This window comes from Capra hircus, chromosome 4 (assembly GCF_001704415.2).
Source record: "Capra hircus breed San Clemente chromosome 4, ASM170441v1, whole genome shotgun sequence".
NCBI classification, from domain to species: Eukaryota; Metazoa; Chordata; class Mammalia; order Artiodactyla; family Bovidae; genus Capra; species Capra hircus.
Window position 1 is genome coordinate 19,089,183 of NC_030811.1, and position 23,299 is coordinate 19,112,481.

The 23,299-nt window shown below is 41.8% G+C and overlaps 1 protein-coding gene across 2 annotated transcripts in view; it reads left to right on the forward strand.

The window, feature by feature from the left end:
• The window catches only part of DGKI (diacylglycerol kinase iota), a 514,485-nt gene that overhangs the window by 249,062 nt on the left and 242,124 nt on the right, over nt 1-23,299 (forward strand). Inside the window, exons 7-10 of one of the 2 annotated variants that reach the window (XM_018046893.1) lie at nt 2,029-2,100; nt 6,077-6,193; nt 15,832-15,906; nt 16,401-16,499. In XM_018046893.1, coding sequence (XP_017902382.1) covers nt 2,029-2,100; nt 6,077-6,193; nt 15,832-15,906; nt 16,401-16,499 — 363 coding nt within the window. The remainder of the gene's footprint in view (nt 1-2,028; nt 2,101-6,076; nt 6,194-15,831; nt 15,907-16,400; nt 16,500-23,299) is intronic. The other variant, XM_018046894.1, reaches the window with a different exon arrangement.

Below are 23,299 nucleotides of genomic sequence, written 5' to 3' on the forward strand. Positions count from 1 at the left end.
GATCAAACCCCAGTCTCCCACATTGCAGATGGATTCTTTACCAGCTGAGCCACAAGGGGGAAGCCCAAGAATACTGGAATGGGTAGCCTATCCCTTCTCCAGCAGATCTTCCCAACCCAGGAATCGAACCAGGGTCTCCTGCGTTGCAGGCGGATTCTTTACCAACTGAGCTATGTGGGAAATATTACTCACAGCTGTGATTTATTATAACAAACAGCTACAAAGCAGAGTCAACAGAGGAAAGGAACATGGGATAAGGTCCTGCCGAAACCAAGTGTAAAGCACCAGAAGCCTTCTGACAGTTGCAAAGGACGCACTTAATTTTTCCAACACAGATTGTGACAACTTGTGTGAAATACTATCTCCTGGGTCTCATCTGAGACTTGGTGGTCAGGTTTTTCTTAGGGGTCTGGTGACATAATCACCTCCTGCCCAGCACAGACCCAGCCTCCAGACTCCAGAAGGAAAGCAGCTGTTCATACACCAGGGGGTTTGTACCAACAATTCAGGCACAGTGAGCCCCCCCAACTGGGGAACCCCTCCTGAAATTCAAGTTCCCTAATGCCAGCCAAGGACCCACACTGCAAGCAGGCTTTTGTGAGGATAGCAGACTCATGCTTGTTTTGTGAATGCCTCTGCACTGAGCAATTCTATAATCGCTTAAGTTGTTGAGAAAAGGATATTGATGGAGAAACTTTTCGGAATCCAGGGAAGTCCGATGTTAAGAAGAGGTCACATTTCTTGAAGTGGGATTTGAGGTTGGACACAAAAGAGAAGGATTCAAGGTGGAATTGCAGAGCACCAAGGTTTGACCCTGGTCCCAGTCTCCTGTCCACGTGCAGGAGATGGAGAGGAAGAAGGAGAATTGAGATGTGTTTTAGGAAATCAGGAGAGGCTAGAGGACCACAAAGGAGGAAGTGCTCATTAGTATATAAAATGCTGCAAACAGGTAGGAATTACGGGGACCGCAAAAATGCCACTAGGACTTCTTTTAAAAATGTGTAAATTGGCTTTCTTTAAACTTAAAGTTATCTGTACACATTAAGCAAGACATGCAGCTCATTGCCTTTAAAGCTTTCCTGCCCATCACATCTTTCTATTTGCTTTGGGTCACTTAAAAAGCTTTAAGAGTTTTGGGTCATTGATCTGCATTAGTTTGTTTGGCTTAGATTTCACAGATAGAAATGGGTGAGCTTTGGGAAAGCTAAAAAAAATTTCCTTGAGAGTTACTGCGTACTTCTCTCTGGTAATTATTTAGGGACAACAGCGGCCAAAAAGCATCTCTTCTTTCTCTGATGGAAAAGTAATTCTGTTTGTTCATTAAGAGGATTGTGTTTGCCATTCCATTAATCTCATTGCCGTTTGCTGGCGAAAAATGGAAATTGAAAGCTGCTTGTTTTGAGTCCTGACATCCCGAGGGGATGATGAGAGTGTTTGAATTTCCTTCTCCACCCTTGGACGTCTCCCAGACTCTCACTTCTAGGTCACCTGACTGTCTCCTGCTTCCTTTCTCTCTTTGTGGCTTCTTGATGGTACGGTTGTGTAGGACCTCTGAGATGGATAACCACTGTTACAAATAAATCATGTGAACCAATAGAGGCTTCTTTTTAACTTAAAATAAAAATGCACCAGAACCTCATTTACTTGGTGGAGGGTCAATGATTTGGGGACTTCCCTGGCAGCCCAGTGGGTAAGACTCAGCCTTCCAGTGCTCAGGGCACAGGTTCAGTCTCTGGTCAGGGAACTAAGATCCCACATGCCACACAGTGCAGTCAAAGAAAAAAAAGTTTTTGTGGCTGACTTTGAGTGCTAGTGGTAACGTAAATACTGGTGCCTCCTCTCTCACACTTTAGAGAATTTGGTGATAGGGAAGGTGGTAGAAGGTGGGGATGTCGGTGCCCGCTGTGGCATTTGCTGTCTCAATTCCCTTAAGCCTGGCCTTACTGACTTCCTTGGGCTTCAGGAGGACAGATGCATACTCGATTGGAAGTGGGTTTTAATTCTCTGTCTCTTGTTCTAATATTCTAGGGCTTCCAGCAAAAATTCTCCTTCCACAGTAAGGAGATTGTGGCTATCAGCTGTTCCTGGTGTAAGCAGGCGGTAAGTTTGGGGATAAGATAAAACAAAGTGGGCTCCTGTTTTCTCAAAGTAGAATTATGTCATGGCTGGAGTTCCTGTCTGTAAGTGGAACATTATCCTAATTTATGTATTATTTCTCTCATAGGATCTGTGGAGGAAGAAAGACACATTAGAACTGTAGAATCATAGGATAAATGAGCTGCAAGAAACTAGAAATTAACCCCTTTATTTATATACATTGAAACCTGGAATCCCATGTCAGAAAATCCCCTCCTGATTCTATCTCTGAGTCTAGAATGGAGGGATTTTCACTCTAGGGCCACTTGCCCCGTAGTACACTAGGTCATCGATGACGACTTGTATAGAAGGAAGTTGCACCTTAGATAATCCCTCTGACAAAGCAGTTCAGACATCTTGGTTCTTCTTTTTTTGATGTGGGTGCATTTTTTTCTTAATGGGACTGTGTTAGGATTAGAGTGGGCTTATATTCTTCCTTAGGTTTGGACGTTGTTATAGTTGGCTGTATGCTCATTGAAATGTTACTCTTTCTTATATTTGAACATGGATACTCATATGGATCCAATGATAATTTCCCTTTTTACTTTTCCTCTCTTCTCTTTTTTTCATTTTTTAACAGCTCTGTCCCAACCAGATGGTTCAATTTTTTTTTTTTTTTTTTTGGTCTATGAACCTATTTTTTTTTTTTCTTTCGCTAGACAATGGAGACTGACTCACAAGTTAGCAAACTGTGGCTTATAAACCAAATTTGACTGCTGCCTGTTTTTGTAACTAAAGTTTTATTGGAACGCAGCCATGCCCATCCTTTATGTGTTGCATCTGGCTACTTTTTTGCTCCAGCAGCAGAGTTGAATAATGCATCAGAAACAATATGGCCCCAGAAGACTAAAATATTTACTATCCAGTCCTTTTATAGAAACAATCTGGACCCCTGCTCTAATCTCTCAATTTACTGGTTTTTCAAACTGTCTTTGTAATTGGGATAGATTGTCCCCTCATTGCACAGTCAACCAGGAAATAAAGTGCTGTGCTGTTTAAGCTTAAGGGTTAAGGCTGTGCAGATAAACTTCAGACTTCCAGGTGGCTTAGGGGTAAAGAATCTGCCTACCAACGCGCAAGAGACGCAGGGTGCATTGGTTGGAAAGATCCCCTGGAGGAGGGTGTGGCAACCCACTCCAGTATGCTTGCCTGGAGAATCCCATGGGCAGAGGAGCCTGGTGGGCTACAGTCCATGGGTTCACAAAGAGTCGGATATGATTGACTGAAGCAACTTAGCCCATGCACTGCACACATTGGCTTTATCTAGTCCCCAAGGCAGGAGTGGAAGATGCATTTACTTGAAACACAGGAAATTGGCTTTTTTTTTTTTTGTGGGTGAAAAACCTTTGCAGCTTTGCAGTTCCATCAGGTTCAATCTAATAATTTCTCTGGCATATTTTCACCAGCCCCCTCGTGTCAGGAGGATCTGCTGTTACTTGGTAGGGACACCTTGGTTGGGAAAGTTCAGTGTTTGCTGCATCACCCTCCTGGCACGTTTTTTGTTCTTGGCATTTCTATCTCCTTTCAGTTAATTGTTTTACAAGTAGTCTTTGTGCTTCTGTTCAAGAACATGTTCACAAATATAAGGGAACATGTTTCCTTTCACTCAAGGAACTGTGCAAATGCCAGTTGTGCAGTTCCAACTGCACTTTGCTTGGAAAGGAAGAAGCAGGTTTAGGCCCTCGGGGTCCCCGACAGTGTCTATGCTTGTTGTTTCCCTGATCTGGTGAGACGACACTTGCCAGGTAGCATCCACGCGGCCTTAGATAGGCTGCACATGCTGCTACCCTGTAGCTGCCAGGTTGTGGTTAGATGGTTGATCCCAGGTCATTTAATTTGGAAACTGTCCTGCTTAACAGTGAACTCATATGCTTTCTTTTCTTGAATCTGTAGTCCAATCAAATCACTAAAAATACAACTTTCACTTGACCCTTGTGGCAGAGTTTTGATCAGTTCTGTGTATCTTTGGGGGCTTTCCTGGCTGCTCCGTTGGTAAAGAATTCACCTGTAATGCAGGAGACCTGGGTTTGACCCCTGGGAAGACCTGGGAAGATCCTCTGGAGGAGGGCATGGCAACTCACTCCAATAATCTTGCTTGGAAAATCCCCATGGACAAAAACCTGGCTGGCTACAGTCCATGGGGTTACAAAGTTGGACACAGCTGAGCGACTAATCACAGCATGTGTATCGTTGAGTTTCCCAGGGCCCCACGTTGTAGAAGTTGATTTTTCAAGGACTAAAAATACAAAACCTTTTAAGACAGATTATGGTGGTGGTGTATTTTAACACTATAGGTAATTCCTTCTAGGATATATGATGTCAAACAATTAAGTGCCTTCTGTGGGCACTTCCTGTAGCAGAAAATAAAACTGTATTTGGGAGCTGGGTTTCATGTATTCGGGTCCTGACTCTACCCCTTAAAAGTCATGCAGTTTTAGACACACGTCTTAGTCTCTCTAGAGTACTCAGGTGTAAATTGTGAGAGTTGGAGTCAGCAGTCTCTGAGATTTCTGCCCAGTTAGAAATGCAACGGCTATTCATATGGGGGTTTACTTGAATTATTAAAATTATTTTTTAAAATTATTTTAATTGGAGGATAATTACTTTGCAATATTGTGTTGCCAACAATACTACATGCCAGGCAGCAAAGGAGACACACATAAAGAACAGACTTTTGGACTCAGTGGGAGAAGGAGAAGATGGGATGACTTGAGAGAAAATGACTTTTTAAAGAAAGAATTCGAATGACATTTCTCTGGTATATCAAATTGTTTGCAAATCACAAACAATTTAGGGAGAGTTATTTATTATCTTATTAATTAGTATTTCATGCTTAATTGATTTAGTAATTTGCCAATGGATCATGTCAGATCTTGAAGCTACTCAGTGGTAAAGATAAAATTGCCCTGATGTGCTGTAATTGGGGTGGCTATATTTGACAGTTTTCCTGAGACAGCCCTAGTTTATGTCTGCTGTTCCAACATAATTATTGTCTCTGCTCCCTTTCATTCTTAAAGTTGTTTCAGTTAAGATGATAAATTACGTGGTCACATTAAGTATAATCTAAGTAGCAGCTACTGTTAATTTTTTTTTAATCACTATGATTAAAATTTTAAAGCCCATAATTGTATAATGGGGATTTGATGTTTATTAGAAAACAAATGCTACCACACATTATTATCACTTTACAGTCACAAAAAAGAAAAAAAAATTACTGGAAATGTAATTGGCCTAAGGTTACTCGTCCATTGGGGTATATAGCTAAGCCCCTGGAACCTAGGTATGGTTATTATCATTAGTCTATATTGACTTCCTTCCTTTCCAAAATCAAAAGCACTTTAGATTTGCCAAGTGTGCTAGGACCATTATTTTTTCAGCAGCTTTAGACAAACCCGGCAGAAGCAGTCTCTTTGTTTCCTCTCTAACAACTCTCTAGAAGAGACAACTTTTTTTTTTCTGGGTCCCTTACACTGGAGGGACTACTGGGAAGGATTGATGTCTGTGGATAGAAAAACGAGAGGCAGGCAGGAGGAATGTCACTCTGCTTGTCTTCATTTCCTTCTCAACATTATCCCAAGTCAGCCAAGTCTGTGAGGAGCACAAGCCAAGTGAAACAAAATTATGTGCAAAGTTAGCCTTTCTAGAATCCTCCAAGTCTCTAACATTTTTAATGTAAATATCCTATAAAAGGTTATCAAGTTTCAGCTGGTTTATAAACTGAGTTCTTGTAATCAGTTGCTGTCAGTTTATAAAGTAGAATGAATTTGTATTCTGGTCTCTTAAGTTCCTGGGGCTGGTTGGGCAGTAATGGGGAGCGTGGGACCTCTATGTGTGTGTGTGCACGCGAGCGTGTGCTAAAGTATGCACACATGCACTTGTTCCTTCTTGCGGCGGCATTTCCCTCCGTGCAGAGTTGTTAACTGGCCTGTTTTTCCTTCAGTTTCACAATAAGGTGACCTGCTTCATGCTGCATCAGATTGAGGAACCCTGCTCCCTGGGGGCTCACGCTGCTGTTATTGTTCCGCCCACCTGGATCATTAAGGTGAAGAAACCTCAGGTAACTGCCGGGACCCTGGTGTTGCTGGGCCAGCTCAGAGAAAAAGGAACTGCTGCTTCTTGCTTTTCTCCCCTCAATGAGGCTCTGGGTTCCTACAATCTCTGCTCACTCCTCCCCACAGGCCCATGCTTAGCTTCTCAGTTCATCCCGTTAGCCCATCCCTGTACTGCTGTTGGGCTCTCTCATGGAACCAGCCTCTTCTTCCTAAAGAAATCAGAGTTTCACAGCAGGAGTGCTTGCTCCCCATTCAGATGCTAATATGTATTCTCTCGCCCGGGCGCTCTGCTGAGTTCCTTAAAGCCCTTTGGTGAGCGGTGCGTGCAGCTGATTCTTACACGACTCTCTTCTCTTGCAGCCTGGGCAACCCCAGGGAGTGACTGTGAGGGCGCACGGTGGTGCAGGCTTCAGTGTTGGGTTGCGATTCCCACCACTTCCAACCCCAACGCAGACTGTGGGTCATGACCTTCCCCAGTACACGAGGCCTGCTTAGAGAGCAACACTCTTTCCTTAAGGCAAAGTAGAATTTATCCTCTTAACAGCTAATCTCATTCTGTATTCAAGCCTCCTTGTACTTTCTGCATTGCAGGCTGATTCTTTAGGTCTGAGCCACCAAGAAGCTCTTTTGTACGTGTGTTCCCCTTAAAATTCAGCACTCTATCCAGTTGTTTTATAGTAAACATTCAGTTAAATCAACACGTTTTCATCAAAAACCTTGTTGGTATCAAGAAGGCTACTAAGCACTGTGAATGTAATACCTGATCTTTGCTCTGAAGAACCATGTAACTACTTTAAGGAAAGATCAGGGAGAGCTTCATGAAGCAGGTGGGTTTTATTCTGCTTCCTTAAAGATGAGTGGGACTTAGATCAGTGGAGAAGAAAATAATGCAGGAGAATGGCAGGAGCAAGTATACTTTGTCCAAAATTATATCCATGGGGCTGTGAGACTAGATTGACTGCAGAGGAAGGTTTATGCAGGGGGTGAGTAGAAGGGACGAGCATAAGATTGTTCAGGCCTCAGAGGAGATTTTTGCTCCGTGCAAACTTTATCCTTTAACAAAGGAATGATTGAGTAAAATTATATATATATATATATGTATTTTAAATATAATTGTTTAACTAGCACGAGTATGTAGGATGACCTAGCGGTATGGGATTTTGGACGACTGAAGATAAAACAGGAAAACCAGAAGACACTATCACTCTGCAGAGAAACTCCAAGTTTACTTTTGTAAACTTTAAAAGATCTTTAGGTTGTGGAAATTTGCAAACTAGTGAAGAGAAAGAGATGATCATAGTGAATTCTATAACCATGAACGTTTCTGCTGCTGCTGTTTCATCTGTCCCTTGCCACGCCGTATTGTTCTTTTCATAATTGAATTTGTTTTGAGATTCCCATGCAGTTCTAAGAAACAGCGCAGAAGGAAGCCGTGTATCCGTTACAGACTTTCTCCTCATGGTGCCACCTTGTAGTATCAGGGTATAACATCCGACCCAGGATGCGGACACGATCAGTGGAGACAGAACAATTCCATCACCATCAGTGGCCTTCTGTTACCCTTTCGCTGCCACATCCGTGCTTCCTCTGGCCCCACCCCCTTTACTCTGTCTTCTTGAAAGTGCAGGTCTCCCTTTTTTCCTTTTGCTAGGGTATTTTAAAGCAAAGTTTAGCATGCCATTTAATCTATAAATGCTGCCTTTTGTTTCCCAGAAAGATACTACTTCAGAAAGACAATTCCGTACCATTACTTCACCCATCAAAATTAATTAATTTGAGGTGGCATCTTGAAATTATTTTCTGATTGTTTTAAATATATCCTTTTTACAGTTATTTTTTCAGACTAAGATCCAAAATCTACAACTCCCTATTTGTTGACTGATCTCTTAAATCTCTTTTAATCTATAGCACTCTGCTCTGTTATTTTTCCTGCCATTTATTTATTGAATAAATAGGGTCACTTTACCTACAGCATAGCTCATATTTTAATTTTGACTGATTGTATCCTTATTGTGCTTTAAAATCATTTAAATCCTCATTTAAAATCATGGCCCATATTTCTTACAAAAATATTTAGATGTAAGGACTGAGATTCCGGTTTAATTTCTTGGCAAAAGGACTGTATGGGTATTGATGTCTTTTTCTGTAGTGTTGCTTTTAATGGAACATAATACCAGATTGTTCACTGTTAGTGGTGTTAGGATTCAGAAACTGTCATCCTAATCCATTTGTTATAAATTTGTCCTTCTGTCTTTCATCTGTAATTTTATCCATTACAGATTGTTGCCTAAATCTTTTATTTCATTGGGTTTTGTTAAAGGGTGATTTTCCAATTTTTACTCTTCAATTTTTAGCTACAGTTTTTCTATGAAGAGACCTTGACCTTATTACCCGCAAATATAATACATAACAGATGCTTTTGTGTTTGCCTTTGTTTGTAAATTTTCATAATAATAAGTTGGTATCTTAGCAACTTTTATTAGGTAGCTGATTGGTGGGAATGGTTTTTGGAAAGTAGTTCAGAGTCAGGATGCTAAAGTCCAAAATTTTTTAATAAGCCACCTTTTTATTCCCATCTATGATTCAGGACATTTGATAATAAGAATGAAAGCTAACATTTATTGAATGCTTTGCATGTGTTACATATTTTAAGTACTATACATTTAGTATCTCATTGTTACAGTGCTCTTATTAGCCCCACTTCACAGCTGATGAATGTGAGGAATAGAAAAGTCAAACAAATTAGCTGGGGCTATACAATTATTGGTGTGAGATGTATTTGAACCCACAAATTGTGATTCTGAAATCCAAGCTCTTAATGATATATCATGCTACTTTACCATGTTGCTAAAACCAGCCTTGATGAATTAGATAACTTTAAAAATTTTGGTGGTCCCTTCTCCCCTGGGTCCCAAAGTCATCAAGTAATTTAACTAATCAAGTTCTGTATAAAAGGTGGTGTATAATGAGCCTGAGGGGGCAGAGTGGCAATAGGGTAGTGGAGAAGCGCTCTAGTTTGCGAACCAGGCAGCCTGAACTCATAACTTTGCCCTGCCACTTAATAACTTGTTTCATCTCAACTTAATCTCTTCTACTTCAGTTTCTCCTCTGTAAAGGGTAAATAATACTCGTACCTATTTCATAGAGCTTTTTTGAGGACTGGTGAGCTAAAACACGTGGAATAACACACAGAGAACAGTACCTGGCTCATTGTAGCCACTCAGATTTTAGCTCTTGCTGTTTTCCTTCTTATTGACTTTTAGGAGCACAAGGTGTCAGGTGAAGCTGTGCAACAACAGATGACAGTGGGACAGTCAAACAGGGGTCAGGATAGAAGTTACTGATCCCTGAACCTTCTGTGTTACAGCGAAAGCAGACATGAAGAGGGTAAGAGAGAGACCCAATGCAGGGGGTAGAAAGAGTCAAGAGTAGGGGCCATAGCATCGTATCTACGGTGTTTCCAAGTGCACCTCGAAGTCTTACTGTGGCTGTTGTATTTCACACCAGAGTGGGATTGTATATTCACTAGCCCAGTTTTTCCCAGGGGAGACAGTCAAGACCTGCTCATTTACTAAATAAAAGAATAGAAGAAGACAGGGAGAACATCCACACCTAGAAAATGGAAGGAGGAGGAGGAGAATGTTTGCTAGACAGAGAACTATGGTAGCATGAAGTTTCATTATTAAAAAATGAAAAGAAAAATAGGGCAGTCATCAGTGTTCAATTCTGTAGACATGAGAAAAATACCAAGGGTTGAGAAAAGTCCCTGTGTTTGGAACCAGATCATCAATAAGTCAAAGCTGTAGTTTTGTAGAGTATAGGGCATGGGTGGCAACCTGTTACAGATGGTGTGGAAGCAATAAGATTAGAGAATTTATTTGGAGACATTGGGTGGGAAATCTTTTTTTTTTAAAGGAAAATTTGGAAAGTAGATGGAAAACAGCAGGTAAAATGCTTTCTGAGCATTTAGAGCTTTATGTATCTTTCCACCTGTACCATATATTTCTGTGTTTTCCCACTGGGGCTTCCCTGATGGCTCAGTGAGTAAAGAATCTGCCTGTAGTTCAGGAGCTGCAGGAGGCAGAGGTTCAATTCCTGGGTCAGGAACAATACCCTGGAGAAGGAAATGGCAACCCACTCTAGTATTCTTGCCTGAAAAATCCCATGGACAGAGGAGCCTGGTGGGCTACAGTCCAAAGGGTTGCAAAGAGGCAGACACGACTGAGCACAAGCACCTACCTACCTGTTTTTCTGACACTGCTTAATGATGATAATGGAGAAGAGCCTTAATTGAATTAAATAACTGTTTAATTAACCACATTCGAAGATGCTGTTACCTGCAGCGGGAGGTCCAAAGATGAATCAGATGTTCATTTGATGTCCACAAAGAGTGTACTTCCCAGGGAGGAAAAAGACACAACAGTCTAAATCATTGGTTGGAGTCTTTGTGAATTTGATTCTGGAGAGGAATTCAGCCACAAGTAAATCCTTAATATTGGGTTGGCCAAAAAATTTGTTCAAGTTTTTTCCCTAACATCTTATGGAAAAACACAAATGAGCTTTTTGGCTAACCCACTGAAAGAGTAGTTTTCAGATGTCTGGGAAGGGATATCTATTTGACCGGTGTGTATCTCATGGGAGAGACACGCATATGGAGGTGAAAGGGAGGGACCAGAAAGTTGGGTTGCATCAGCCCTGCTCACTGAGATGCATACACATCTAAGGCGCAAAGGGGTATATGCCACCTAAGATGTAGAAACACGGTGGAGACCTGGAGCAAAACTGAGTTGCCTCAGTCATGGAGAACAGTCTAGGCTCAGTGGAAAATCTGGCCTGTGTGCTTGGTCTTGAAGGATGTGGGCCACATCCCTGGCAAGAGGGATGAGGAAGGGTGATGTAAGCCAGTAGGATCTAACTGAGAACAGCAGTGAAGATGGGTCATGAGATACAGTCGGCTTTATTTGCAATGTTTGTGTCTAAATAAATGGCTCTACAGAAGAGTAAAGGAAATTTACTGGAGTGTATTATGGTCTGAAAAAGTGGGTTGTAAAGAGATGGAATTAAACCATATATTTTCGTTCGCTGTGGAAAGACGGTGGATTCTGAGTGGATAATGACTCTGTGACCAGCTGTGGAGTTGGGCTCTGTGTGAAAGCTTGCTGGGTGATTTGCTAGGTTTCATCACCAAATTACTTGGCGAGACCTGGAAGTGAAAAGATGATGGAAGGTAGATAACTGAAAGGAGTCAAAATGAAAAAAAAAAAAAAAAAATTAGTGACCAAGCCTCAATCAGTGAATATAAAGTCCAAGTTATATTTGAAGTTACAAATGTCAGTGTTTGTCCTCTGGACTGAAAATGTTAGAGGATAGTGCTTTGGGTGAATGAATTAAAGATATTCAAATACTAGTGCAGGCACTTGGAGCTGATGGAGCAAGACTCACGTGGCATGAACTTTTTGTGAGGTCAGATTTGTGGGGGGACCCTAGAGGTATGTGTTTTTAATAAATAACATTGTTCTCTACTTAATGCTTCAAACTTTGGCTTTTCTATTAGAAAAATCATAGGGAAAAGTCTATATTAATACATATATATTTGATTCCTTTTAAACTGCTGTGGATATTTTATAGTTGATTTAAGCAAATTCCCTCCCAATGGATATCTATATTATTTCTAATGGTCTGTTTATAAAAATGTCACAATCAACTCCTACCTAGCCTTGTATGGGCTTTCTCCATGCTAGTCCTTATTCCTTATGATTGGATTATCTTAAAATGCTAGGGCTCCCATGGTATGTAATAGCAATGACCAACAATCTCCCTCAATGCCCAATGCCAAAGACTTCCTTTGGTCAATCTAAATGTCACACTTGCTGTGTGAAACAAGTTGCTGTGATTTGGCCAAATATGCCTGAGAAGCTGCTGAGACCCTGTCCTTAACTTTTGGAGTAAGTTTTCCTGATTCTTCTGCTTGCCTGTCCTTATAACAACCATTGCTGCAATGCTAAAGCTGGAGCAGGGCAGAGTGAGACTATCCTTTCATAGACAAAGTCCACGGAGCGCCCTCTTGTTATCCATCAGAGTTTGGTCCAGCGTGTGAATGGAGGAAGACGTCATCTGGGATGATGAAGTGAGATATGGTATCTTTAGACCTGTTATTATAATTGATCCTTTGCGATCCTGTCACCTGAGGAAATCCCAAGAGTTAATAAGAGTAGTAAGTTGGGTTTCATTCACAGTGGAATGATTCATCCGTAGGATTTCATAACAGCCCAGGAAGGCGTCATAACTGTGATAAAGATTGTGTTGATAGGATTATTTTTGTGGCAAGGTAATCCTGTGCCACAATACCTGGGACAAGAAAACAAAAATCCTTTATCTTAGGAATTTCACGAAAGAGTGGGCACAGAATGTACAGGGGTGAATGCTCTTGGGATCAGAAAAATGTAAAAATCCAGACAAGAGCGCTACGTTTTGCTGTTTGGACAGTTGAACTTGTAGAGCGAACCCTTTGCACCACTGAGTTAGCTGCTTTTGATAACAGTGCTGCTTTGTTTTAGAACCCAGGAAAAGTATTAAAGGTTTCTTGGCTGATTTGTCAACAATTCTAGATAATAACGTCTCGGTATAATTTTTTCATTCTTGGGAACCATGTTTATTTAACTCTCACAAGACTGACCAGGCAGAGTAAGTGATATTGTGGATTAGCAAGGCTTGAAGACTTGTCTTGGCCAAAACACAGCCTGAATCTGCCTTCGCATCCATCTGTTCCTCACTGAATTAAGCTGCCTTCTAAAAGAAGTGATGTCCTGAGACAGAGACACATGTTTACACAAGGACAGAAAGAAGCCTGGGGAACTTGGAGGTGTGGAGTTCCATAATGCTTATCGTTTGCTCTTTGACCATCTGTAGGGAGGTAAGCTTACTCAGAGCTCACGTACAAGCGTCCAGGTACTGTAAGTCAACCACTGTGCTTGAGCTTTCCCCCTTCTTGTTCTGTGAGATGAAGGCCTCAGGTGCGTGTGGCTTGGTGAGGTTTGGAAGCATTTGCATCTGTGTTTAAAACAAAGGCCATTTTTGTCTGTCTGTTCCCTATGAGAGCTGAGTCCCCTGCCTACTCCTTTTTCAGACATGCAGCGTTATTTTGGTATGTTTTTCTAACCCTCTTTTCAAACACACTTGATCAGCAGGATCACCTGAAGAACTGTGATTTCTGTGATCAAGCAAGTTGAGGAAACAGTCCCTCAACTTGGTTCATGTGCCCTGTCTCTTGGAGTTTAATTATTGAGTCCTGTCCAGAGCCGAGGCCCATAGTATGTTCCTGTAAGTGTTGGTGTCCCACATTGCTCTTGGCACTAAATCAATGAAAATGAAAGAAATTAGGAAACAGTCACCACTTCCTAAGGACCCTTTATGAAATTAGGGAAGACTCAGTCAGTGTCGTGAATTATAAAAATACTGACTTATTATTTCCACAATGATGTGGGTGCCTACTGTGTGCCAGGCATTGGTGCTGGGGATATATAGCCATCAGAGGCAACTGATAACATTGATCAAAGTGTTTCTCACGGGATGGATACCAGGTTAACTACTTTACATGCATTTTTTTTTTTTCGTTTAAACTCCACAACTGTCCTTTGAGGTAGGTATTATCACCTTCCTTTGAAAATTAAGAAACCTAATTCAAAAGTTTGACTTGGCCAAGGTTATGGAGCTAGTAACAGAGAGGTTCAGAATTCAGTCTGTCAAATCCCACATCTCACAGTTCTTACCCCAGTGATTGGCTTTATTCTATGCAGTACATACAGCTCCTCATTCTACCTTTTGTACTTCAGACAGAGGTTCTCAATGCTGGCCACACTAGAATTCCCCAGGAGCTTTTATTATTTTATTTTATTCTATTCCATCCTGTCGTAATCTATTCTATTCTGGGGAGCTTTTAAAAAGTATCTTTGCCTGGGCTTCCCCCTAAACAAATTAAATAAGAATATTTGTTGGGGCCCAGGTACCAACACTCAAAGCATCATGAATTGCCATAAGTAATAGACGCTGCTTCTGCCAATCTAATAGTTTTCAGCACTCTCCTTGGAATATTTGACTGATTAAGCATTTAAAAGTTCCGAGTAATTGTTCTTCCCTTTTAATAAAATTGGAAGTAGTCAAAATATAGCAAATGCTCAAAGAATGCAGAAGTTTCCCAAAGAGGAACATGATAATAGATCCAGTTAAAGGGGAATTTGGAAACCTGGAGATCTATTTGCAGGAGAAGTATAGTCTAAAGTGAGTGATGAGAAATCACCTGGCATCGTGAACACCCATGAACTTCTGGATTTCTTTTCTGGTGAGATTCAGAAAACCTGAAGACTCTTTTAATCTGATGGGGGAAGAAAACCTTGGGACAAATGGTGGTTCAAGAAAGTTTCCTTCATCCTTGGTGAGCACAGGCCACAAATCAACTTTTTTTTTTTCTTGGTCCAAATGCAAATAAAAGCTAAATAGTTTCAGTCTTACTAACTTGGATGTGTTCATACATGATGTACTCTAGACTAAAAGGTTTATTTTGAATGTTCTAAGAAAAAATACAATGTTGAAAAATAGATATCTAAGTTTCTTCAAGCTGTTTGAAAACATTTAATTGCTCAAGCAATGCATGTGTCTATGCTTATGTAAACTTTTAAGTTAAAAATTTTGTATTTCAGGCTTTCAACATCTATGTCATGGTAGTAATAGCTTGTCTTTATGAAGATGGCCATCTAATTGATGACTGACTCTCCACTAATTAAATCTGATTTTGCCTTGCCTTCAGCCAGGGAGCTGTGACTGTTCCCAGAAAAAGGTTCTTCTCAAAGCATCTGTATCAAATATTAAGAGTAAATAGCTGAAATAATCAAGAGTTGTGGTCCATACATTCCCTAGAAAGAGAAAGACAGGGCAAGTAAATTTGGAGTCCCTGTGTTTCAAGTTGGATGCGCTTCTGTGAGAGGAAAAAGATCAAGGTTGCCAAGGGAGGGAGGACTTTTTAAACCAGTGGGGCCTTAGCCAGGAAAAGGAAGAGCAGTGACTGCCACTCTGCATTTTGAAAACCAAGCCATGAATGCTGATAGAAGACTTGGATCATAACATTTCAGTGGCGTTGAGTCATTTTATATGAACAGGTCATCTCCTATAAAAAGTAAACAGAGGGGGAAAGAAAGAAAAAGAAAAAAGAAAAACGTGAAAAATGGCCTCCTTTTTTACATTTCCACATAGGTGATCTCCATACCAGGAGATGAACTTCTTGAACTTGGTTGGGCGGGAGACGGACCTGGTTGGGCGGGAGACTGGAGCCCCTCAGAGAATTTGGGATTCTTCCATTTTTACTGGGAGGGTTGGCAGGTATAACATGTGTTGTTATGTGAGTCCATGAGAGCCTCCAGGGTTCTAACTCCCTGCCTCTCCGTGGGGTGGGGAGTCAGTCGCTCACTCTCCAGCACGCGACTGGGTCTGTGTGTGGCTTCCCCATGAGCAGTGGCTTGGAAGTGTCAAAGCATGAGAAGCATGCCCTGCCGAACAGCATGCGGCGCCGCCGTCGCCTTCGCCATGGTCCTGCATGGGCGCGCTCGCGGCCCGTCGCCTGCCGGCTCAGGGCTCCCCTCTTTCCCTGCAGAGCTCCCTGAAGGCGTCCAATCGGAAGAAGAAGAGAACAAGCTTTAAAAGAAAAGCCAGCAAAAGAGGAACCGAAGTAAGTGCTTGAGGGTGATGGTCCAGGGAAATCCACCTTCCTCTCCACCATCTCCCCGTCTGACTCGACCTGGCCCGAGCTCCTTTTGCTGATGTATCTCCCTCCACTCTCCTTCACCATACCCTAACCACGCTGGGGTTCTGCCGGTCCCTTTAAAATATACACATAAAACCTCTTGCCACTTGAGAGTCAGAGCATTTGCTTTTGTCTATGGAAGTATTATCCCAAAGATGATGAAGATGAGAGCTAGAATGTATCTAGTACACATCAAGCCTATAGAAAAAAAAAGATCATGGCTAAATTCTTGGGGGCAAGTTACAGCTTGAGACACTTTCTCATGTTGAGTGAGCCCTGTGAAACAAATGCAGTGTATTTTGGGGGATATGTTGATTTGGGGGGATGGGGTGGGGAGTGGCAGTGGTTCTGGAAATATCTCACTTGCATTGCTTTGGGGCTGCTTTTCAAGTCTCAGTAGTGCTGCTTTCTTTCTTTAGCAGGAAAACAAAGGTCGTCCTTTTGTGATAAAACCTATCTCTTCTCCGCTCATGAAACCTTTGCTTGTGTTCGTAAACCCCAAGAGCGGAGGCAACCAGGTAAGTCGATTTTCATGCGTTTCACTTGGAAGTTTCAACACTTTCTTGAAAACACATTTCCTGACACCCAGTAAAATAGCACTATGTGGGACTCCTAGCATTGGAAGACAGCCAGTTTCTCCAGTAAGGCACAGCTTTACACTTGACGGGGCCAGGCGAAACCTCGAGGTTCTAGGATTTATCCCTCTGCTTCCACGTCAAGCTTCACTAGAGGTGTCAAAAACCGAATTGCTAACATTTTACTTACAGATTTTCAAGAAAGTTCATGCTACAAACTCTCAGTGTTTCAGCTTTCTTAACTCTTATAGTTAGGAAGCCCTTCATGAGCTTGTGTGTTTGAGTTAGTCGCTCAGTCATGTTCGACTCTTTGTAACCCCATGGACTGTAGCCCACCAGGCTCCTCTGTCCATGGAATTCTCCAGGCAAGAATACTGGAGTGGGTAGCCATTCCCCTTCTCCAGGGGATCTTCTCGACCCAGGAATCGAACCCGGGTCTTCTGCATTGCAGGCAGATTCTTTACCACCTGAACCACCACCTGTGTTTCTTTCTGCTGTAATCGAGACTCAACTACTTTGAGTAATAATGATTCATTATCCATGATAATCATGAACAACAGACACCACCAAGGCTACCAAAAATACATCACCTTTCACAGGTTTCATTTGGTCTTTGTCCAAGTCCTATAGAATGATTAATATCAACCTCATTTGAGGATAACGAATAGCCTTAGAGAAGTAAAATTTAATAACATGTTTAATGTACACAGCTCTTTAAAGGACAGAAATTGTTCCAGAATCCAGGTGTTTGTCTCCTCATCTAATTCTCGTCCCACTTTCAGGCTTCTTATCAATACTCTTCTGTGGGTTCTGATTTTGCTGTGACTTTTATGCGAGTTTGGATGCTATTTCCTGTGTCCGTTAAGTGCACATTTTACATTTTGAGACAAGATTCCCTGAAGTGTCACGCTAAGCAACTTAAAGATTTAAAACTGTTTTAGTCACCTCGTGTAAGTAGGCAAATCATAGAATTAAGATTGACCCAAGATAATGCTTGTTCTTATTAGTAATGTTAATGGGTATTTTCCAGATCACATTAATTATAGTAAAGTTTCTCATTTAAAGAAATATTATCCCCCTTTCCTTTCTTCAAAATTATTATTCTTATTTTAATTTGCGCATTTACTTAGTTTTGGCTGTGCTGGGCCTTCATTGCTGCACGCGGGCTTTCTCTAGTTGCAGCACGTGGGGGCTACTCTCCAGTCGCTGTAAGCTTCTCACTGTGGTGGCTTCTCTTGTAGAGCATGGGCTCTAGGGTGCAGGCTCAGTAGTTGTGACAGGTGTTAGTTGCCCCGTGGCAGGTGGGATCTTCCCGGACCAGGGATCAAACAGGTGTCTCCAGCATTGCAAGGTGGATTCTTAACACTGGACCACCAGGGAAACCTCCAAATTCTTTTTCTTTTTTAAAGATTTTTTTTTTAATGTGGGCCATTTTTAAAGACTTTATTGAATTCGTTGGGGCTTCCCAGGTGATGCAGTGGTAAAGAATTCCTGCCAATGCAGGAAACGCAGGAGACTCAGGTTTGATCCCTGGGTTGGAAAGATCCCCTCGAGTTGGAAATGGCAACCTGCTCCAGGATTTTTGCCTGGAAAACTCCATGGACAGAGGAGCCTGGTGGGCTACAGTTCATGAAGTTGCAAGGAGTTGAACAAGACTGACTGACTGAGCATATTGAATTTGTTATGATATAGCTTCTGTGGCTTATGTTCTGTTTTTTTTTTTTGCGGGGGGGCGGCATGAGGCATGTGGTATCTTAGCTCCCTGACCAGGAATCCAACTCATGCCAGCTGAATTGGAAGGCAATGTCTTAACCACTGGACTGCCAGGGAAGTCCCCCCAAAATTCTTAATATTAATTCTTCTGTTAAAAGTCTATATTAACATCATAGAGAATAGGGAAAAGAACTGTTGTAAGTAGAGAATTTATTTTTAACATCCTACTCTTTTGATTTACTGAGTGATGATCTGCATGTTGTAATGATGGTGATCCTAAAACTACCTCTTGAGAAATTCTTGGGAGTAAAGTTCAGTTTGCTCTGAATCTTACTCCCTCTCTAGGTCTAGTCTTTCCATAGCCTAACTAGGGTTGAGGGTATGGTTGGGAACCATGGAACACAGCACAGTTATTTAATGTAAATGACTCCATGAATTTGGCCACCTGAGCTCCATATGCTAATTAATCTCAGGTATATTTTATCTTACAAGTCTATGTAAAATGCATTAATTAAATTCTTATAAGCTTTTCCTTTAAGGCATTTAGAAAATGGTAGATGATCTCTGCTTTGGAGAAGGAGGCAGTCCAGTTAAGATACATCCTGTTCCTGTTTCAATCTCTGTATAAACTATTAAAGACAGGGACTTCAGAGATGATCTAAGATTGTTTCTTCTTTCACTAAATAGAAAACAGCTCAAGGAAGCAGAAGTGAATTTTCGAAGGATATTGTGTTTGTTAACGACACAAAAGGGGTGAATGGGAAAAAGAATCTGAGCAACATTAAGGAGATGTGAATTCTCAATTGAGTGGATCAGACCACAGGGGCTGTGAAATTTCAGAGGCAGGCAGTCACTTGGGAGTGATAAGGACATGGTGTCAGGGAAGTGGCTGAAACAGAAGATGGACACCACTTAGTTGTGCAGAGGAAACTAGGGTCATGCCCTCTCCTTCCTCTCTCTTGCATCACGTTCCTGTTCACCCTTTACTGCTCAGTAGCACCTTTCTGAACAGTTGCTCAGAACTAATTGGCTTGTCGGCTGTGCTCCTGAAGGCCATGGCGCACATGTGTACTATGTAAATTGCAGCATTAAGTCCTGTACTGTGTATACTCTGTGTGTCTGTTCCGAAGAGATACAGGCTCAGTTAATGCCAGGGGCTGCCCCTCTGAACCTCTGATTTCTAGTGCACAGCGCACAAGAATGAACTATAATTGTTTAACCAGCGGTGTGTGTAGAAGGTGGGATGTTGTGATGAAAGTGATTCATTTTGAGCACAATATAATGGGTCGAGCATACATATTAAGTTATTAGAAATGTGATTAAAGATTAGAAAGAACTTGTGGAGCAGTGTCTTAAATCCTGGCGGAGGATTTTGGATTCATATTAAAAATTTTGGTTTTTGCTATTTAAAGATTTTTTTTTTTTAGTTTTGAAAAATATTTTTTTTAAATAAAGGAGTAATATGATGGCAGATTAATTAGGCACATTGAGAATACATATAAGTCAGGAGGCTATGCGTTAGCATAAATTAGAGGGCCTTGTTCATCCATTCTGTATAAGATAGTTTGCATTTACTAATCCCAAACTCCCGGTCTTTCCCTCAACAACAAGGTCCTACTGTATAGCACAAGGAACTATATTCAACATCCAGTGATGAAGCATAATTGGAAAAAAATATGAAAAATAATATATATATTATATATGTATATCTGAGTTACTGTGCTGTATAGCAGAAATTAACACAACATTGTAAATCAAATATGCGTTAATAAAAGTTTTTAAAAATTGGATGGAGAGCACAATGGATGGACCAGTGAATAGATGGGTAGACCTGTGGGTTAAAGGATGGATGTGTGGGTGAATGAATGGGCATGGGGATGAACAGATGGGCATGGGGATGAATGGGATACTTAAAGGGAAGCAAGGCATCAAGATCTTCCAGCCGAGTATCTGGAAAGTGGCTTTGTTATCAATGGATTTTTCAGGAAAGGAAAGAATTATTTTGGGAAAGATGTCGAAATGTGTTTGAAGAATTTGAGATCACAGTGAGGTATTCAGGTTTTAAAACTGGCCTATTATTAGAAGCAAAAAGCTTCCTGACTGTCACTTGAGGCACTTTGGCTTATGAATTGCCCTAATGAGGTCACCTCCAGAGTACCTAGGATTATCAGAAATGTGACTAAGCAAATCAAAATGAATAGTGTGTAACTTTAAACTTCTGTGTATTTCCTCTGTAAAGAAGAATTCTTTTTTAAAGAAATAGTTATTTATTTGGCTCTGCCGGGCCCAGCTGTGGCGCAGGGGTTTTCATTCTTCGCTGTGGCGTGGGGGATCTTCTGTTGGAGAGTGCAGGATCCTTTCTTTTAGGATCCTTTTTTAGATCCTTTTTAAGCAGCTTGTAAGATCTAGTTCCCTGATCAGGGATGCAGCCCAGGCCCTCCCCCCACCCCCCTGCACTAGGAGCTTGGAGTCCAGACACAGGACCACCAGGAAAGTCCCTCGAATTCTTTACTAAGCATGATAAATACAAAGGACCTTGTTTCTAAGCACAACATGAAATGTTGAGAAAGCTGTAGAGAAATCCAAACACCCGTCTATAATTAGAACCTTTCAAACTGACCTCCATATATTTATGGTTCCTTCTTCAGTGTTAGGATGGTACACCTCTAACCACGTCCCACCCCCAGCTGTGGTGAGCAGGGCAGAGTCATGGTCAGGGGTGACCTAACTCCTCTTTTAGGTCTAGCTGTGGCCATACCGTGCCCTTCACACTGCACACGAGTCAGCTGCAGGATGGGGGCAGTCAGAGAATGAAGTAAACCACCCTACTTGGCAAAACGGAATCAGAGGAACGGAGTTTCTTATTCCTCAGCTCCCTTGACTCTCTGACCTAAATGAGCCGCAGTTGAGACCAAGAGGCAGAGAAGAACAGAGGGTGGCAGTGAAAGCAGGTTATCCCTAGGAAGGAGGAAGGGGGAAGGATGTGTGTGTGCTTTCTGACCTGGGGTTTCTCCTTGGGGGGCATTCTGTGCTCAAACCTGACATGATGTGGTGTTCTCCTTCGAGAAGGAGGCATTCACGTTTATTTACCTTAGAGACAAGTTGAGATTAATAACATGACCTCTGTGTGTGTTTGACATCCTCAGATAGCCTTTGGAATGCCATTCATCAGAATCTTTATCTGGAAATTTTCAGTTTGGGGAAAATTCAGGAAATTTCATCCTGACGTTAGGGTTCAGTCCGGGGAATTTCTATCTGAATGTGTGCCTCTTACTCTCCCCTCTTATAGTCCAATAGTTTTCCAATTTCTGTGTAAATGAGACCCATGGAAACACTTGTTAGACATATTCTACCCTATAAAATCTGGTGCTGTGTGTCTGGGGTGAGGCCCGGGAATGCCACTGGTGAGCATCTCAGGTAATTCTGATATCAGTCTTCTGTGGGACTCATTTAGGGACACATCATCAGAGTCCTGTCAGGGTTTCTGAGATTACCTGGGCCTTGTGTGAGGAGCACAGCAGGTGAGAATTTATTGGAGATGAAGGTTTCTTTTTTTGTTTGAAAAATAGCATCTCAGTTTGTCCTTATTGTCTTCAAGGAGGCTCATCTCTTAGCCCAGAGAAGTGGTTCTCAACTCCCACTGCCTTTAAAGACCCCAGCAGCCTTTAAAGACAGTGATGTGCGCTCCACCCCATGCTAAGACCTGTGAGTACAGGGCGCCTTAACTGGTCTAAGTTCCTAGATGATTTTCTTGTCTAGCAAGTGTTAAGAATCATGGCCTTTTTTCCTCTTAAGCTTCTGTGTGCATGAATCACCTAGGGATCCTGTTAAAATGCAGATTCTGATTCAGTGAGTTGGGGTGCCTCTGAAATCCTGCTTTTCTGACAAGCTTCCTGGTGCCACCATTGCTGCAGCTCGGAGACCACAGTGATTCACAGGAGTTTACAGCAATTAGTAGAGAAATGGGGCTTCCATTTTCTAAAGAATCCCGCCAATGCAGGAGATGCAAGACACGTGAGTTTGATCCCTCGGTCATGAAGATCTCCTGGACTCTGTTTTTTGATTGTTAAATCAGGGCTTTTGCCTTTTAAGAATTGATTTGTCTTGCTCATCTGTGTCTAGATATAAAGTACTCCCCCTACCCCTTTCTGTTCTTGAAGGTTAGGCTTCAGACTTAGACACACACACACACCCACACACACACACACACCCCCACACCCACAAAACCTTAAATATCTATTCTTCAAATAACTAGACTACATCGCCATCTGCTGGCAAGTAAAATGCCTATAGCTCTTTTTTTTTTTTCAGTATTTTTTCAGAAAATTTCCAGCACTTGGCAGGAAGATCCTGAGCTGAACATGGGGGCGGTTTTTATTTCTTATTTTTTAAACAATGACTTCTTTTAAACAGATGTGTTTGTATGTTAGTCGCTTGGTCTTGTCCGACTCTTTGCAACCCCATGACTGCAGCCCACCAGGCTCCTCCTTCCATGAAATTCTCCAGGCAAGAATACTGGACTTGGCTGCCATTCCCCTTTCCAGGGGATCTTCCTGACCCAGGGGTCAAACCTGGGTCTCCTGCATTGCAGGCAGATCCTTTAATGTCTGAGCCACTAGAGAAGCCTCCTTTAAACAGGTGCTTCACAGTAATTGTCTCTCTTTCTTCCCCTTCAGGTAGACATGCTGGGTGTTCTGCAAAGCTTTGGAGGTTGGGGGTATGGCTGTTATTGGTGGGATGTGAGCTATGTGAGGGAGCATTCACTAGAGTTAGGGATTGCGATATCAACTTTAGTGTCATCTCCTGCAGAAAAGAAGAAAGATAAACTTTACTCCTGCGTGATCCCTTCCTCAGTGTGGAAACCTGAGGGCTCGAGAAAGGGCCCGACTGCTCATGCATATCTCTGCTTTAATTTCAACACTCAATGTTTTTTTGGATGCCCCTGACTCAGCACATTTGTGTCTGAGTCTTATGGGCCTTTCTGATGCCTCTCAATGCTTCCTGCTTTCCCACTGGGTCTCCTTCACAAA